Here is an 18,668-nt window from a genome sequence, read left to right on the forward strand (position 1 = left end):
TTTAACAGTGCATATATCATAAATATTAACATACACACTGTACTGTAGATTATTTTGGAGGATGCTGCTGTAGCATCACCTAGTGGTTTAGAAAGAATAGTGACTGTAATGTTGTGGTCAGCTACAGTGTCTTGGTATCAAAGGCATACAGCGCGGGAAAGGTTTTCACATTTTGTAAAATTGTGTTCTGTCCTCTCGATGTGACTAATTTCATTTCTCTCCTTCTGACAGAATCCGCCAGCGGGACACCAATGGCTCATTCGCACTCGGCCTCTTACACAACAACCAGGTCATGCACTATCGCATCGACAGAGACAAAGCTGGCAAGCTCTCCATTCCTGATGGGAAGAAGTTTGATACGCTTTGGCAGGTAGTTCATATACACATATATTGCGACTATGCAGAAAGTTTAACCAAATTAACATTTGAAAATGAGCTCAGATCTAAAACTGATACTACAGTTTACAAATATATTGTTTTAAACAATTCATATATAGATTTTACTAGTTAAGATATAGAAAATATTTAGGTTTAGCTCTTCAGCCAAGTTGTGGTAAACCTGCTGAATTCAGTGAGACACACTTCTTATCAACACACACTGTTTTAGCTGGTGGAACATTATTCCTACAAACCTGATGGCCTGCTGAGAGTCCTGACAGAAGCCTGCCCAAAGCCTGACGGTAGCCATTTTAATTTCCTATTAAACTGAATGGATGAATGGATAATGTGAAAGTGAGTGTATGTATCTATGAATGTGTGTATGGATGGACTGAAGGGTGGGTGCTTGGATGGTTAAACCAATTAATGGATGGATGAACCAATTATTGATTGGCAGATGTGTGTATAAATGGATAGATGGGTGGGTGGGGGGATGGTTTGGCAGATTAGTGGAATGGATTACGGATAAATAGCTGGATGTGTATGGCAGCTGAGGGGATACCCCAGTTAAAAAAGGATAAATAGATGGATGGATGAACCAATATGGTTTGGCAGATGTTTGTATGAGTGGATCATGGGTGGGGTGAATGGATGAATAGATGAATGAATGGATGGTTTATAGATGAATGGGTGGATGAATGAATTATGGATGGATGAATGGCTGGTTTGGCAAATGAGTTGATTGATGGATGGATCCTTTGATGAATGGATGGATGAAAGAAGGGATGGATGAATAAATGGGTAGGTGGATGGATAGATAGATGAATGTGGTAAATCATCCTGTGATTAAATAATGAAGAGTTCATATAAAATCATAAAGTTAATGTTATACACTGTTGCTTATATGTTCATCCTTAGGCCGACCTGAGGTTCCTTCAAATCATCCAGGGGCAGGGGTAAGTTCTGCTCTATATTGTAATCAAACAAAGAAGTAGCAAATTGAAGGTTGGTGAGAGAGAGTAATTAAATGGAGGATTCACCACTTCCCAATATATTCTCCGACAGTTAGTTGATTTTGACACACACATAGACACAGACAGGCATTTACTGATAACTATTAAATGTGTTGCAGACTCACTGTAATCTCTGATGCATACCTTAATTGGTATTACATGCTAGAAAGAACGGATATGAAAGATTTATCTTATGTACACAAAAACTTCCATAAACTTTGCCCTCTTGTCTGCACCACAATATTGACACAGTTGTACAACACTGACTGGCAGAAGCTGGTATATCAGGAAACCTGTCCATTCAACGTAGTATCTTAGCAAGAGTCATTACACAAATGTTCTTCAGTGGTCATATATTGTGAGCAATAAACTGAGCTTCTGTATCATTTAATATTGATAGGAGAACATTTTGAACTTATTACCTTATTGTTCACCTTCAGGGTTAAAATACAGGTGCAGTTGGAAGAAAGTTGCAGTAAATGAACCCTTCAGATTTACCTGGGCTGCTAATACAGAGTGGTCTGATCTCTATAAGTCACAATTCTATACACAATCTAGCAGTTATTCTGTTCTTGTCTTTTATTGAGCACATTGGGTAAACATACACAATGCAGACTAGAAAAAGTAAGTGAATTTGTGAATAACATGTAGATCCCCTTTTAACAGCGGTTGTCTCCATCAAATCGTTCGTGTATCTGCAAAGACAATTTGCACCCCATTAAAGAGAAATTTTGGACCATTTTTCCTGCTTTGGTTCATCAGAGTTTTTGCCATCCCTTGTGTGCACAGCCCACATCCCAAAACCATTCTTCAGTTGATCTGTGCCCTTTGGGTCATTGTCTTGTTGCATCACCCAACGTCACTTCAGCTTGAGGTCATGGACTGCTGCCCTTATGTTGATATATCTTTTAATTAATTGTTTCCTCAAATATCGTAAGGTGACCTGGCCCTGAGGCAGCAAAGCAGCCCCAAACCTTGATGCTGCCTCCACCTTGCTTCACAGTTTGGATGAGGTTTTGGTGTGCAGTGTTCTTTTTCCACCAAACACTGCATTGTGTGTATGTTAAGTTCCAGTTTTGTCTCATCCACATTTAAAACATCTAGGTGATCTTGGGCAAACTTGAGATGGGCCACAGTGTTTGTTTTGGACAGCAGTGACTTCCTTTGTGGGCTCACATCCTGAACTAAAACACCCTTTACCAATTAGCTCTGGGAGAAATCATTAACACAAAGGTTCTCTTACTTTTTCTAGCCTGCACAGTGCTTGTGCTCAGTAAAAGACATGGACAGAACAGCAGCTTTGGTGCTGTTAGTTTAGTTAGATTGTGGTTGTGTGTAATTGTGGCAAAGATCGGACCAAATTGTACTAGAACTCTAGGTCATTCCAAAAGGTTCACTTACATGTTCCTGTACCTCATAGACTAAATAATAACATACTGCATGATTTTAACCATTAACATTGTTACTAATGTCATTGCATGAAGCAGTGCCTATGGGTTAGAAAGTGCTTCAGTTTAGGGTTCAGCTCAATAACATTATCCTCTCTAAAATTGTGGTTTCTGGCAGCTTGTTCCAGGACTTTTCAACAGGCTCAAATCCTACTCCTTCCCCAAACCTGGCCAAAAAAAGGTGCATAATCATGCCAAAACCTCCTCTCCTCCCCACTTACAGCGTATCGCTCTCATCCACTACTGCTGCTAACTCACCCCCACTGGGTTGCCTGCACCCTCTCTCATCTCTTCCTCCACTCAACCCCTGCACTTCATCTCCACTCGTCCGACATGAGCCCACCGTCCACAGATTCTCATTACTGTCTCACTGTTCGTATTTGGTGCCAAAATGTCAGTTCAGAGACTGTAAAGCTCGCAGTTTTGCAATATATGTTACACATCAGCAGTAATTGGTAACTGACACCAGTTTCCCCGTGCTAAAATCCTTCAGGCTACAGTTTTACGAACTAAATGTTCATTTTAATTTCCTGTCCCACCTGTAAAGGCATACCTGCTAACCTGTGAGCTTTGCAGTTTCCGTTTCGCTACACATTAAAGGGGAATTCCAGTTATTTTGCTGCATAAATATCTGCATAATTCAAAATTAAGATTAAAATGGAAACTAAGTTTGAGATGTAAACAAAGTTTTTCAGAGGGTGTTGATATTAAATGATGCATTGTAGACAAGCTTACAAGCCCAGATTTCTTTACAATGGCGGTGAGTGGAATTAAGTTTGGTCAACAATTTCCACATCACAAATATAGGCATTTTATTTGCTGTCCATAACAGTGAACCAGTGAACCTGCATGTATTTGTCTTCTAAGTTTTATATGAAATGTTAATAATGGTAAAACAGTGGTGAATCTGAACGCATGCCCTATCTTTGGGGACTACTTTGCAATGCAACACCCTGCATGTTCCCCTCCAGCATGAATGGACCAAAAAGGTGTACCACCAAATCCTCCTAATCTAAACTCTGAGGCATGAGGCAACAATTTTATAACCGTTTGTGTAATAACTTTCCAGGAGGGAGCTTTTAGAGGCATTCAACTCTTCAGACGTCTGCTTCCGTTCACCACCACTGTGATCAGTTCTAACCCTGTAAGTCTCTAGTATGGTGCATTTCGCACCAGACCACTCTGAATGAGGTTGTTTACATCCAAACCATTCATTAATGCAGAAATGTTGACAAAATGGTGTAATTTCCCTGTAATTTCCCGCATAATTTTACTGCTTTTAAATGTTCAAATCATGTTCAAGGGACTTCACAGAACCTCATAGAAGAGACTTTCTATCGTGATAAATTACTTAAAATAGGTCCAGTTAGTGCAGTTAGTGTCTGCATAGCACCAGCAAATAGCCTGGCACCAGTGTGGTCAAGTGAAAGCTTGGGAGATGCAGGTATGTTGTACACGTATTTTTAAACCAATTTGTCTGTAATACTTCTTAATCTTAATGTGGTCTTTTCCTAATGCTGAAACAAGTGTAGGGACATCATGGTACCACCTAGTGGTCACTTGAAAGATTTCAATTTGTAAGATGAAATTTCAAAATTGTTTAGATAACACAAAAAATCACTTCATCAGCAGGTAGAATTCAATAGGTGAGCGGTGTCGGACACTTCAGTACTATACATATTTATATATATAAAGAAGTACCATTATCATGCTACCACAAATCATTTCAACTGGCCCAGCATTCCCCTATGCCTGCATATGATTTGCTCTTTCCTTTTTTTAATACCTTACATGATGAATTCATCCTGTGGCTTTTTTTATCTATTCAAGGAATAAGATTCTCCTCTCATTCATGGTCTTCCACCAGAACTCTACAAGGTCAAGCCATGCACTGTTTTTTAATAACAGAGGAAATACAGCCAAAGACTGGTTTCAAAGGTGCAAAGATTTTTGACGCAAGAGGCCATGAAGGAGACTGGGAAACAGTGTGTGGTGTGATGTGCTTGTGTGTCGTTTCATCAACATGGTGTGTCCTCAGTTAAAAGTCTTTAACTGCATATCTCTATTATTGCAATCATTTTCATGTGTTTTTACAGCCCAGACCTTCATTGAGTCCCCAGCCAATCAACAGTGGGGGCATTAGCAATCCTTACGAAAGGCCAAAATCTTCTGGCACAGGTTAGCTGAAAGTGTTTAACCTATTTTGTTGCAGGGTTATTACTCATGATGTGGATTTCTATTAAAATTATATTGTCATCTTTGTGAAAACAAAAAAAAAACTCTCCAAGGGGAAACTTTACAAAGGAAAGTTCTTATTGTTGGACAATTTATTGGAATTACCAAATAATAATTTAAAAAAAGTTTTAATTTCAGTTCAGTGTTTATTGTGTAAAAGCTTGGTCACATGTACTTACTGCCATGCAAAAACCTTGTATTTCCAAATTGAAAACCTTACAGGAGAGTTTTCTAATTTTGGAGCATTTCTATTGGTCCATTCATTATGGATTCAAATTCAAATTATGATTAAAAAGTGAAAAAAATATGAAGATGGAGATACATACAAGGCTTTTCTAAATATACAAAATGGCTTTATAATTTTTATTAGTTTTTATTTTATTTTATTTACAAATTCTAAATGACACTTTATACTGTTTAGGTTCATTTAAAATGTAATTGCATATAAATAATTTTTAAAAATCTAAATATCATCTGCTTCTTTATTTACCCATGAAGTATCCTGTCCTGAGCAAACTTTACAACAGCAGAGCTCTGAAATTTCACGTTTGCCTGATTAAAACTAAATTTGTTGGTAGTTGATTTCCTTCTAAGAATGCCATGACGTAGGAAGGGGTGGAATGACCCAGTTGCATGAGTGATGAAAAAGGCAATCAGTTTCTCTTACTTATTTCTACTCTCTGTCTTGCCGAAATGGTTGGCTTGCTCACACAGATATGCCTATGGACACGGAAGTGTACGAGAGTCCATACGCTGACCCTGATGAACTGCGCACCACCACTGTGGATCGCAGCCAGTTGTTCCTGGAAGATGGGGAGCTGGGCTCAGGCAACTTTGGTACAGTTCTCAAAGGCATCTACAAGATGAGGAAGTAAGTCACTTAAGCACATGTAGAAACTTGTATAAACTTTGTACAAATTTGCTGCTATATTCAATTTGGCAACAGCAGAACAGCACCACCTAGTGTTGTGGAGTGGTGGTTTGAGTGTTTTGCACAATTATTGCTCATTATTTTTCACATACACAGTCGCAGTGAACTAGCAGTGAAATGCTTGGACAACATCTCATCATATAAAAGTCATATAAAAGAAATGCAAAGCCAAAAGATAAAAGAAAAAGGGAAAGATTTAGATATATGTACAGACAGGAAATAAAAATAGTAATACAAATGATCTAGACTTATTATCTAGAAATATCTAGAAATAGAGATTTAAGAATCAAAAGTGTGACGTTTTAATACACAGTTTACTGTGTGATACAAGAAAAGGATGAGTATCTGTATGGAACTAGAAGTGGTTATTAAAGTGGTGTTTATATTCAGGGTATAAAAGATCATTTGATACTTTTTTGACAAAAATACTGATAATAAATGCTGAGAACCTGATGCTGGTAATGGAGCTGGCTGAGCTGGGCCCGCTGCACAAATTCCTGCAGAGAAACAAGTACAGCACTCCTCTTCCCTCTTCCGTTACTTAATTTCATTTAAAAATTGAATAATAATACAGATTATAAAAATTGAATAATAATACTGATTTTATAAACTGATAATACTACATGACACCTAAATTAATGTGCAAATGTGCAGGTGCAAAAACCAAAACGGAAAAGGCAACCAAGCAAACATTGTAATCTCGTTAACATCATGAGCATCTGTACATCTATGGAAATGCAGTATTTTATCTACACCACAATAAACCAACCACAGGAGACTTCAGGCCCCCCTGTTATGAACTAAGCCTCAGTGTTTCTCATGTTCTACGTGTTTCAATCTTGCATGTTTTTTTGCTTTTTTGCATGAAGTGAGGAATCCTTTGCTCTTTGAAGTTATCAGATGTATATCTGATTCTCCAGTTAGTGGTTATTTGACGGGCTTTGACACACTGTTTTGACACGTAAAAGTCTCAGACATGTAACTGAAAGTCACATATCTGCCAGTCACATACCAGCCTAAATGTAGATGCCACTATTGAAGCTGTGTATGTGTGTGTGTGTATTGTAGAAAAGAGAAACCGGTTGCAGTGAAGATCCTGAAGAATGAGGAAAACAACGAGGAGGTCAAGTTGGATATGCTGCGTGAGGCTGAGGTCATGCAGAAGCTAGACAACCCCTACATTGTCCGTATGATCGGCATCTGTGAGGCTGAGAACCTGATGCTGGTGATGGAGCTGGCTGAGCTGGGCCCGCTGCACAAATTCCTGCAGAGGAACAAGTACAGCACTCCTCTTCCTCTTCTGTTACTTAATTTCATTTAAAAAGTGCACTAGGTAAAAGTGTAAAACTGCGCTGATGTTGTGCATTACTTAAAATGGGTGGCTCAACTCCACTTGAAATACTTTAATATTATAAATGATATAATTTTATCAATTATTCACCACTTTGAATAATGGTTAACACTAAATTCTTAGGTAATTTTCAAAAGTCAGGAACATATAGGGCAGCAAGTGAACAGTCAGTTCTTGAAGCTTGGACCAAATTGTGATGGCTAGATGACTGGGTCAGAGCATCTCTGAAGCACCGGGTCTTCCCAGTGGTGGTGTTCCCAGTATGCACCTACACAATATTAGGCAGGTGGTTTTACTGTTATGGATGATATGTTTATATTCCACCACTGCATAAATAGTAGCTATCAAAGATGGTCAGGAGTCCCAGAACCTGACTCTCTCAGAGTGATTAGGATGACTCTCCCCTCCCACCTTGTTTACTCAACGAGATGTTCCCGAGGCATCTTTTAGCTGATGTAACAGGACGGATATCTAGCATTCAGTGATGTTGCGTTCTCAGCCGTTTGTGGTTGGCTGGCTTCACGTGACTTGGTGAAAGCCTACACCATCCCAGCACTGGTAGCATTAGGTGATAGGGGGAATCCTAGCTAGTGGGTGGGAATTGAACCAAACTAATTTGAATCTAAATAATCTAATTATGGTCAAGATTCCACCAGATGGACAAACATAATTTCACACTACGTTACAAGACTGACTGCTCAAAATCTGTATGCTTTCAGGATGAACCTTTTACACATAAATATAATGTCAGTACACTTATAGCTGGTCCATTATAGATACCTCATAGATGCTCAGCTGACATTCAGCTAACATTCAACTGAATAAGTTAAATAACCTAAACCTTAAATCTAACCCTAAAGGTTAAGGTTAGGTGTAGGGTACCATTCAATATACAGTTACTTACATTCAACATCAGCAAAGATCAACTGCATTTAAAACATATTCAGTTGAACGCTTTTCAGCTAAATGTCAGGTGAGCAACTACAACGCATCTACAAAGTGATATGATTTTCAGTAACTAGGCCTACTTTATTATTGTTCATTTATTTGCTTGGCAAGCATCTCAACAATACATCATTTATGTAGTCATTCATTGTGGACCATTTATATACATACATAAGTAAAACAAAGAAGCACTGGAGTGATTTTGCTTGTTTTTGATGTAGACACGTCTCCTCGAAAAACATCACAGAGCTCGTGCACCAAGTGTCTATGGGGATGAAGTACCTGGAGGAAAGCAACTTTGTTCACAGAGATCTGGCAGCCAGGAACGTTCTTCTAGTCACCCAGCACTACGCCAAGATCAGCGACTTCGGGCTGTCCAAAGCACTTGGGGAGGACAAAGTTTACAGTGTAAGTCTCACGCCAGAATAGGTTTGCTGGAGTTGGATTGGTCTAAACTGTGGTCTGTGGAGAACATTTTGGAACCTGTGTCATAGGTTTTATCATTTTCACCCAGTCTATCCAGTCTATGTATGGAAACTAAGCTGCAACAGCTGCATGTTATGAATTATCATGGTTTTGTAACATTAGGAGTCCTTTCTAAGGGTTGATATAGTCTGGTGATCTTGTCCTGGCAGGGAAAGAAGACCTAAGCTGTGTCCGACAGCCCTCTTCTCTATCTAGTACACTACTTTGGGGTCTGCCATTTTGTGGTGGTATCTGAAAACATAGTGCAGAATCTGTGGAGCACTACAACACTCCCACAGTGCTCCGTAACAATCCCACAGTGCACTACAACAGTCCCACAGTGCACCCTAACATAAGTATTTTATTGTGTTGATGAAAAAATCTTAGATATCTTTGTACAATTTTGTTATTTTGCCTCAGAATAAAAAAATGCTGATTTTATGTTTACAGAGGACTCATGAAGGAAGAAGAACAACAAGATCTGCTTGTATTGACAGTTTTACAGCACAGTGACTGCTCACAAAACCCACATATTTATAACATTTTAAAGTTTAAACACTGAAGAAAACACTGTAATTGTTCGCTTTAAGTATTTCCAGGTAGCATTTCTGTTCTCTCATTGTTTTCTTTTAGTGCCAGGTAGCTTTTAGCCTTGCCCCCACTCGCTTCCCAGGGTTTGGCTTATGGTAAAATAACCCGATGCTTTCCCTTCTGATGTGTGTTTAGCTCCAATTTGGTTCTGCTGAGGTTTTGAGTCTGGTTTGTTTAGAGAGAGATCTCCTCAAATCCCCTCTATGACTTTCACTTTGTTGTGTGCTGAGCTTTTCATATGTGGATTCTGGCATAGAAAAACCCATGACAACGAGGTTTGGTTCACGTGGCAACCAGTATTTCCATAACTAGCAAAGTCTGTAGGTGATGAGCTGCTTTCCAGTATTAATAACACCATATTCTTCTGAAGTCGCCATCACGTTTCGCCAGCTTTGACTAGGGCTTCTGCTAGTGGGCAGGGTATGTTTACATTTTGGAAGTGCAAAAGTATCAAGTCAAGACTGTCACGTAACATTTTGGGGCTCGTTGTCCAGCTCTGGGCAGTGGTGGCTCAGTGGTTAGAGCACTGGGCTATTGATGACAGGGTTTGGGTTTGGTGGGTTTGATACTTGGGCTTGGCATGCTGTCACTGTTGGGCCCTCAAGCAAGGCCTATCACCCTCTTTGCTTCCTGGGTGCCACAGTGATGGCTGCCCACCACTCCAGGCTTGTGTGCTCACTACCACTGTGTGTGTTTGATCACTAGTGTGTGTGTCCATATGTGTCTAACACAAATCACAAAAACATTGTAAGTAAACCTGAAGGGGAAAATAGTTTAGTAATTCAGTAATGCAGAACTGATCAACTAAACCTGATAAACTGATAAACAATTGATGGGTCTGGAGAATGATTATTTTTCCTGCTAAAAGCTTGTGAAATTATTGACAGATTCCTTATGACTTAAAGGTGTTTAAAAAAAGGGAAACTCTACTGTGGATGAGGACTGTACTCTAGATGAGGAGGAGTTTAAGAAGCTGCTGAACAAAGCAATGACCACTGCTGTTTGTCCTGTCTCATGCAGTCCCATGGCGCCGGAAAGTGGCCTGTGAAGTGGTACGCTCCAGAATGCATGAACTTTTTCAAGTTCTCCTGTAAGAGTGATGTGTGGAGCTTCGGGGTTCTGATGTGGGAGGCTTACTCATATGGGCAGAAACCATACAAGGTATGTGGCACAACTTTTTACATGCATACCAGCATTGATTTTTAATTGAAGAGAATAATGACTAGGCAGGCATAGCCGAGGCCATTATGTGAGTTAATCATGTGGTTTTGGGAACGGGAAGGATATTTCAGTTACTGGACATATTCTTCTAGTGAGTCAAGTAACCACAGAGATTTGACTAGGCATGATTTGTCCTTTAAAATCAGGTCATAGATCCCACTGACTCAGTTCCACATATCCATGGTGGATCATTTGTTTAATTTAGTGAAAATCCTGACAAACCTATTTGACATTGGAATTTTCATACTGTTAGTTGTCATTGAAGGGCTGATTGATTCCAGATTTTAGAGTTGATGCCAATTTCAATTGCAGAATTTCAGAATTATGGGTGAAAACTGATGAAGCTGATCCCAAAATCTACTCCCACTTCTTTGTTACGTCAAAGCAATACAGGCTGGTCTTTACATGTGTCTCCTTATAGATTCACAAATGCATTTTTCTATCAGTTAAATGGCCCGACAGTCGTCGGTTGGTTGGATGAATGCATGGATGGATGGATGGATGGATGGATACTTTATTAATCCTGAAGGATATTTAGCAGCCAGTAACAGTAACACAGCACATTAATACAATAATACGGCACAGTAATACAATAAATAAATGTAAAAAAAAGTATGCATTTGAAACCTAACCAGAGTGCAGTTATAAGGAATAAAGAATAAAGAATGATGAATGTGCAAGAGGAGTGGGTATCAGCAGATAAATGACAATACTGATGAAACGTGTGCATATATTGATATTTAAGTAGAGTGTCAATAGTATCCAGGAGTGCAAATGTACAGGATGTACAGTAAAGTGTTACATCTAACAGTATTATCACTATACTGGCATGTTATCCATATTGTTTAGCCCTTATATCAAGCATGGTACAGCAAAGAACACAGTGAATAATAGATGCCTCTTGAATTCCACCATAAGCTACTAGGTGAGTAAAGTGCCTTTTTGCCTTTGCTGTTCAGGGAATGAAGGGAAATGAGGTGATCCAGATGATTGAAAGTGGGGAGAGAATGACTGCCCCAGCCAACTGTCCACCCGAGATGTTTGAACTCATGAAGAAATGCTGGACATACAAGTGAGTGAATGGTCTGACCTTACCGACAGATAGCAGATAACAGGCAAGCATAGCATTAGGAGTCTTGTCAAAGGGCTCTTAGCTTGGCCAGGGAATCACACTCTGGTCTGGCAGAGGCAGACACAATCTTGAGAGCGGTCTTGTGCACCACAATACACAGATGTGCTCTGATAAATGCCTTAGTCACTCAGTTCAGTTACTGGTTAATAGTGAAGTAATTATCAGCCAGCATAACCAACTAGAGGCTTGTTAAGAAGAAGGGGCAATAAAAGCTTTACAAGGACATTATAATGTACCTCTATATTGAAGTGCAAACATATTTTTAATTAGCTTGTCATGTGATGTCATACTATCATTACTAAGTGTCTTGTGTCTTCTGTCCAGGGTGGACGAGAGGCCTGGCTTTGCTGTGGTTGAGCCCAGACTGAGACAGTATTATTACGATATTTCTCACTGATCAGCGCACATGCTGGAAGACGACCTGCATTTGTTTGTACATGGAATATAAATCGTTTCAGATTTTAGGCCCACTTTTTCTAACATTAATTTCTAACATAATTATGCTTCAAGAGTCAGACAGAGAACAAAACAAGAATGGAACTTGAAAGACTGAACATTTGTCTCATTATTTAACTGAGAGCTTCTGCAGAGATGTTTTCGTTCAACACCTCAAGCCAAAGTTATGATCAGCAACTGCTTATCTTGCCAGTTTTCCTAAAGCAATACGCTGTTTGTAATATCAGCTTCTGTTGTATCATTTTTCTACATTTATACTGATCTTCAGCTTAGCAATACGATGCAGTCTAACAGAGGAATGGGTTTTGAACTTGAGCTGAAATCACAGCTGTGCGGTGCGAAAGGAAAATAACGAAAGCTGGAGGCTGTGCCAGTTTTGGAGAATGCATTTCGGTTGTGAAAGCAACAGCAGTGTGAAAGGACACCAGCAGCACAGCCAGTGAGGATGTTTTTTTATTGTATTTTGAACACATTGCCACAGTATTTTCAGCATATAATTAGCAGTGCTTTATTTGAAGAGTTCTGCATTATTCATCATGTAACACATTCATCAACGAAACATTGATATTCATAGTCAGAGCCTGGTGTAGAATGCTAATGACTGCTGAGACGAATGGCAGTTCAAACATACTGTGAGCGCAGAGCGACTGGTTTCCACAGGAGCGCAGAATAGCCTGAACCCACACTGAAGTAACAACAGTGTCAAATAAAATGTCAGCAGCTTAAAAATGCAAAAGTATGAAGACTATTAAAGTCCCAAGTGACTTTTAGAATTCCCTGGATCACCCAGAGTCTGAGTCTGAGAGAGCACTATTGGCCATGTTCTCTCTGGGTGTGTAGCTGGTGCTCTCTTAAGCAATGTATAATTTCCTAAATAACCAGTATATAAACTGAAGCATATTTGGAGCTTCTCTGTTTTGATCTAAACTAAAATTCTATGAATGAGCAAAGTACACCAGATGTTCTCACCAGCTAATCAGAATGAAATAAAAGACCAAATTCATTAGTAAGTAGATTTTGTTTTGTAAAAAGTAAAGCATTTCCTCATATACAGTGTATACCTGATTAGAAGTGAAAGTATTATTTAAAACACTCAGGAGTGCTCAGAGTGGCTCAGCGGTCTAATGCACTACTACTATGGTCTGGGGGTCTCGAGTTTAAATTCTTTGCCATCAGCAGCCGGAGTCAGAGAGAGCACAATTGGCCATGTTCTCTCTGGGTGGGTAGATGGTGCTCTCTCTCCTCATCACTCTTAAGCAATGTATAATTTCCTAAACCACCCAAAGTCTACCAGTATATAAACTGAAGCCTGTTTTGATCTAAAATTATATCAATGAGGAAATTCTAAACAAAATGAAATAAATAGATGCTAAAAGTATATATAAAAGTTTATTATTTTCCTCATATACAATTTACACAGGGTGCGGGAGAGCTGAGGACCTGATGCTTTTCTCCAAGCGTGCCGGCAGGTTGGCGATGCCGCATCGGCGTCAGTTCAATAAGATGCAGTGGCTGTCTTAACATGTATCAAAGGAGACATTACCCTCCTAATGTCAGGAGCATTGCTAGTGCTAGGGGAGAGTTGTGAATCGGGGGGTTAATTGGCAGTGCACAATTAGGAAAGAGGGAAAATTCACCAAACAAATAATAATAATAAAAAAGACTTCACAATCTTACTAGAATACGTTGAGCTGAGTAAATGGACAAAGTACAGAGAACTTATACTGAAGTGAAAGTGCACATGTAAAAAAACTAAAAGTAGAAGTATGGAACTAAAAAGTATATGTGTTAAATGACAATGTAAAATCTTAAATCTTTCTGGTTTGAACAAGTCCTCCAAATGTCTGATTTTATTATGTCTCCTAAAGATTATCTGCAGATGCTCAAATTATGCCAGTTCTCAACCAGGTAAGCTTTAGGATTGGGTTTAGGACCAGATTAGATTGAATAGACTCTGTTACAGTTGTGTTGTATTTAACAGACATGTAGGCGTCAGCTAAAAGTAAGCTGATCATCTTACTATGTACAGGTGACCATCAGAATAAAATGTTACCAAATACGAAAGAAAGAATAAATACTCAAGTATTTTCCACCTCAGACAAACAACAGTTAATACCCACCTCTGCTTGTTTCCCCACAAGCCCTGCTCACACTGATCAGCCACAACATTAAAACCTCCTTCCTAATATTATGGAACCCTATCGGGCCTGAAATAAACAGCTCTAACCTGTCAAGGCATGAACTCCAGACATGACTTCTGAAGGTGTCCTGTGGTATCTGGCACCAAGACGTTAGCAGCAGATCCTGTAAGTCCTGTAATTTGTCAGGTGGGGCTTCTGTACCTCACTTTAATGAGCATTGGGCATCCGGTTCATCAGTTGTTCTTCCTTAGAGCGCTCTTGGTAGCTACTGACCACTGTATACCAGAAAAACCCACAAGACCTGCCTGATGTTTTGGAGATATTCTGACCCAGTCGTCTAGTCATCACAGTTTGGTGCTTGTCAGAGTAGCTGAGATTCTTACTCTCGTCCATTTTCCCTCCTTCTAACAATTACCTGCTGCCTAATATGCATATCCCACATCTTGACAAGTGCCATTGGATTTCCATTGATGTTGTTCATGTCACATGTGAGTGGTTTTAATGTTATGGCTGGTTGGTGTATGTTCCTGCAGTCAATTTAAGCTACAATACAAGCATTACACGATACAGGTTTTCATTTTTCATTACTGTCTGATCTTTTTTATTAGTAAAGTTGGAAATCTGTGTTTGGGATGCTCTGGTCATTCTGTGGTCAGCGTTTCTTTATACGTTTAGAATCTCAGTTTAAGCCCCTCCCCTTTTATAAAGTGCAATGAAATTGTGGCGAATTAAACAGAACTACTCTGGAATCCTTCTCTTCTTTTTACCAGCTGTTCCTGCTGCTGTTCTCTTTGCACACCTTCTCTGGTCTTCCACGCTCTTGTACAACAGAATTTGACTGCAAACTTGTGACGCGTTTTGTTGGCCTGTGTACATGCAGCTCTTTCCAGCTGTTCATTGAATGAATAAATAAAAGAAGGATTTTAAACCATTGTTTGATTCTGTGGTTATTTCTGTGAAGAGCCCTCCTGATGAAACAACAGTGCACAGATATAAGCCATGAGCTCATTAGTTTCAGTAGCTCAGTGGTCTCCAACCCTGCTGCTGACGAGCCACTTTCCTGCTGACATTGGATTCCACTAATTACTGCCCTCACAAGTCATTGATTGGCTGAATGGGGTGTATTAGAGTTGGGTTGGAGCTGAAGCCTGCAGGAAGGTAGATCCCAAGGAGGAGGGTTGGGGACCACTGATGTGGTGCAGTTTTCAGTTTGGCCACTAGATGTCAGCAGTGATTCACTTCAGTGAGGAGTGCGTACAGGGTGTGGTGCAGGTACTAAGATCACCAACATCTTAATCCAGCAGTTTCCAATAATTAGATGCTTTATTTAACCCACAGACAGCCAAGCACTGGGTTTATTGACGTATGTTTGCTTTTAATAAACTATTGTTTATAACTATAACTTAGTTTAGTCAATATTCTCCTCACTCACATTTTTTACTTCTGCATATCAGTATAACCACAAAAACATCAGTTAATGTTCTGCAGCTGAAATTGATTAGTCTGTGGCTCCTCCCCCTCAATGTTTTTACTGCTTATTCTTATCTGCAGGTTAGAAATCTCTCTATCACATTCCTATTCTCATTCTCCTGAACATGAAGGGCTATGGTGTTGGTGGGGTTGGAACCTATGCTGTTCTGTCTCTTGACAAGCAGGCAGTTAGACAGTTGCTCTATTCTAGAGCTGAGAGGCCATCTACATTTCAGATTTACAGAAAGGTAAATTTACTCAGAGCTCGGGTTTTATGTAGTCAAATTTTCACTGCTCTTAACCGGCTCTACGGTCTAACTGCTGCTCATAAAGTGTGAGGAGATCATTAGTTCAAATCCCACCAAGGGCTTAGTGCTCCATTGTCAGACACGTCGTTTGAGAGGGGCGTTCTAACCTGCAGATGGGAATGAATACTAAACAGATAGAGGGGGCGGAGCCACAAGCTAAACATCTTAAACGGTTTTGAATCAGTTTTTGCTGGAGGCTCAACTAAACATGTAATGTTGACCAGACTGAGATGCTGAAGGTAGAGATTAAATTGACCCTTTATATTTTTTTACAGTGTTTGATCATTAACTGATGAGCAGAATCACAAATTGGAGGAGGGTCTATAATGTCATACATGGGGGCCGTGGTGAAAACTAAGGCCTGTGGTTGTACTTTTGCCCATTTTGCCAAATTATTTTATTTACGCTTTGTACTTTTCACTATATATGTCAGGATGTTTGCTGTGATGATTGCAGTACGGATTTGATTGCATTCAGCCACAAGCTCATTATCGAGGTCAGGTGTTGATATCGGATGATTAGTATTTCAGAGAACTCGGTTCCACTGCTCCACAGCCCAGTACTGTGGGGCTTTATGGCTACCTCCTGCTTGTAAACACCTGTAAAGACTCATTGGAATCCAGTAGCCTCCATAGTCCAAATATCACCATAGCACATTACATATGAGCACATGATAGCTTCTCTACAAAGTGTCAGGTCAGGGTATTGTACACCCACACGCCCACACACACACTATCACATACACACGACACTGCAGTGCAGTGGTAATGCTAGAGCAGTACAGGACAGAACCACAGGCTTCCGGCCTCACACAATCTCTAACCTCTAGCTTCAAGGACCTCACACACACATACACACACACACACAGTTTCATGGGGACTTTTTTTAAAGTTGTGTATCGGATTTGAGAGGAAAGACACACGTGTGTAAAAAGATGCGTGCGGTTTTCTGGAGTCTTCGAGTGTAATTGCTCTGTGTTTCCGGGGCTGGCTGAAGTGCAGGAAAGGAGGTATTGGTCACAAGAAGCGAGCCATTGATACGGAGATGGGTCAGATAGGTCACACCGAGGCCCAGCTTGGTCAGGTGCAATTGATTGTTGCATAATTTGTTGGGTGAATGAAGCCTGAGGTGAGAGGAGTAGGACTACGTCTGATGTCTGGGGCCTTTCGAGTTAGCAGGGGTCTTCCCAGGCATGGTGTGAAGCCTTTCGTAGTGAAATCAGGGCAGCTGGGCCACATTCACAGTGAATGCTGTGAACTAAACATAGGCTTGCGAGTGTGGCCTTGGTGGACTTTAAATCTTTTGTACTCCGGGTTTATTATTTAGTTATTAACCCTTTAAACCCCAAGTACTTGTGTGTAGGCTTGATTATAGTTTCTTACTCTCAGAAGCACATAACTTAGACATTTCATATATGTTCATCCAATGATTTATAAAAAATGCTGAACAATCGTTGCCATTATTACATTTTCTGTTGCTATCATAGTTTGGTTACTTATAGTCGCAGCCACACAAAGATGGAGCATTTCTATTGGTCAGTACATCATGAAATTTCGAGATAAAGAACTGCCAGACATCAAAATCATCAAAATGTGAAAAACAGCAAAAATTCAGATGCAAGGTTTTTTCGTGACAGCAACTATATAATTAACAACAATAAAAATGTTGTTAATCAAGTTTCTAATTAAATAATGTATATATATATATATAACTTAATACAGTTACTGTCATTTTGATGGTTTTAAATTAAACTGTGGGCCAATGTATAGGATTTAAGGGGTTAGTGGTGGTCGTTGTGGCCTAAAAGCCTACAGGTAAAAGGTGGGAACTGCAGCATGAAAGGGCTTAACTGACAATAAAGCAAATATAAGGTAATCGTTTTATGACATACTTTTGGTGTAGATATGAATAAATGATGTACTCAGGCAGTCACCCATTCACTCCAACCGCTCCAACAATCTTTCACTCTAAACTGTGAACCCACACCACTAGGCCTTCACCCCTCAAAATGGTGGGACGGGCCCCTATAAAGAGCATTTTTAGCAAACAAACAAAATCCGTTAGAGAGGAGCGCGAGAAAGAAACAGAGAAAAGAAGAAAAAAAGCTCTCTCTGTCGCACATCTGCTCTTACTGGAAGTCTCCCACGAGACCAAACGGAAGCAAGTCGGCCCCGCACATCAGCGCAGGAGAAAAGCATCTCTTTTTACGCAACCCCCCCCCTCACTCACCCCCCCACCACCACCACTCCCCATCATGCACACATGCATACTCACACACACACATACACACCTCCTCCCTCCTTCTGTGGTGGGATCCTCTCGGCCCTAGTAGCATCTGGGACATCTGCCGGAAGCAGGTCACCCACAGTGAGGCGAGCGTTTGCCTGAGGCTGAAGCCACAGCACAGGCCTGCAGCAGGGCCCTTGCACACACTGGCTCAGGCCAGGCTGCCTGCAGCCGGCTGATAGCGCCCTTCGGAAGCCCAGCAGCAGCCAGACCAGGATCTGACCAGTAAACCAGAGCCTATTTCTGTTGAGGCTGGGCTTTTGCGGTGGACTGGGGGAGGTGGGAGGAGCGGGGGGG

General features: G+C 40.3%; 1 protein-coding gene across 6 annotated transcripts in view; it reads left to right on the plus strand.

The window, feature by feature from the left end:
* The window catches only part of syk (spleen tyrosine kinase), an 85,766-nt gene extending 70,527 nt beyond the window's left edge, over positions 1 to 15,239 (plus strand). For 3 of the 6 annotated variants that reach the window (XM_072659666.1, XM_072659667.1, XM_072659665.1), the window contains 11 exons: positions 232 to 370; positions 608 to 680; positions 1,297 to 1,334; positions 2,958 to 3,020; positions 4,936 to 5,017; positions 5,789 to 5,945; positions 7,074 to 7,283; positions 8,523 to 8,709; positions 10,378 to 10,518; positions 11,538 to 11,650; positions 12,035 to 15,239. In XM_072659666.1, coding sequence (XP_072515767.1) covers positions 232 to 370; positions 608 to 680; positions 1,297 to 1,334; positions 2,958 to 3,020; positions 4,936 to 5,017; positions 5,789 to 5,945; positions 7,074 to 7,283; positions 8,523 to 8,709; positions 10,378 to 10,518; positions 11,538 to 11,650; positions 12,035 to 12,107 — 1,276 coding nt within the window. In that variant the 3' untranslated portion in view covers positions 12,108 to 15,239. Of the gene's footprint in view, positions 1 to 231; positions 371 to 607; positions 681 to 1,296; positions 1,335 to 2,957; positions 3,021 to 3,893; positions 3,984 to 4,935; positions 5,018 to 5,788; positions 5,946 to 7,073; positions 7,284 to 8,522; positions 8,710 to 10,377; positions 10,519 to 11,537; positions 11,651 to 12,034 lie in introns of those variants that run through there. The other 3 variants (XM_072659668.1, XM_072659671.1, XM_072659669.1) reach the window with 3 other exon arrangements.
* Positions 15,240 to 18,668: the final 3,429 nt, after the last annotated feature.

The sequence above is a fragment of the Salminus brasiliensis genome, chromosome 16 (genome assembly GCF_030463535.1).
Source record: "Salminus brasiliensis chromosome 16, fSalBra1.hap2, whole genome shotgun sequence".
NCBI classification, from domain to species: domain Eukaryota; kingdom Metazoa; phylum Chordata; class Actinopteri; order Characiformes; family Bryconidae; genus Salminus; species Salminus brasiliensis.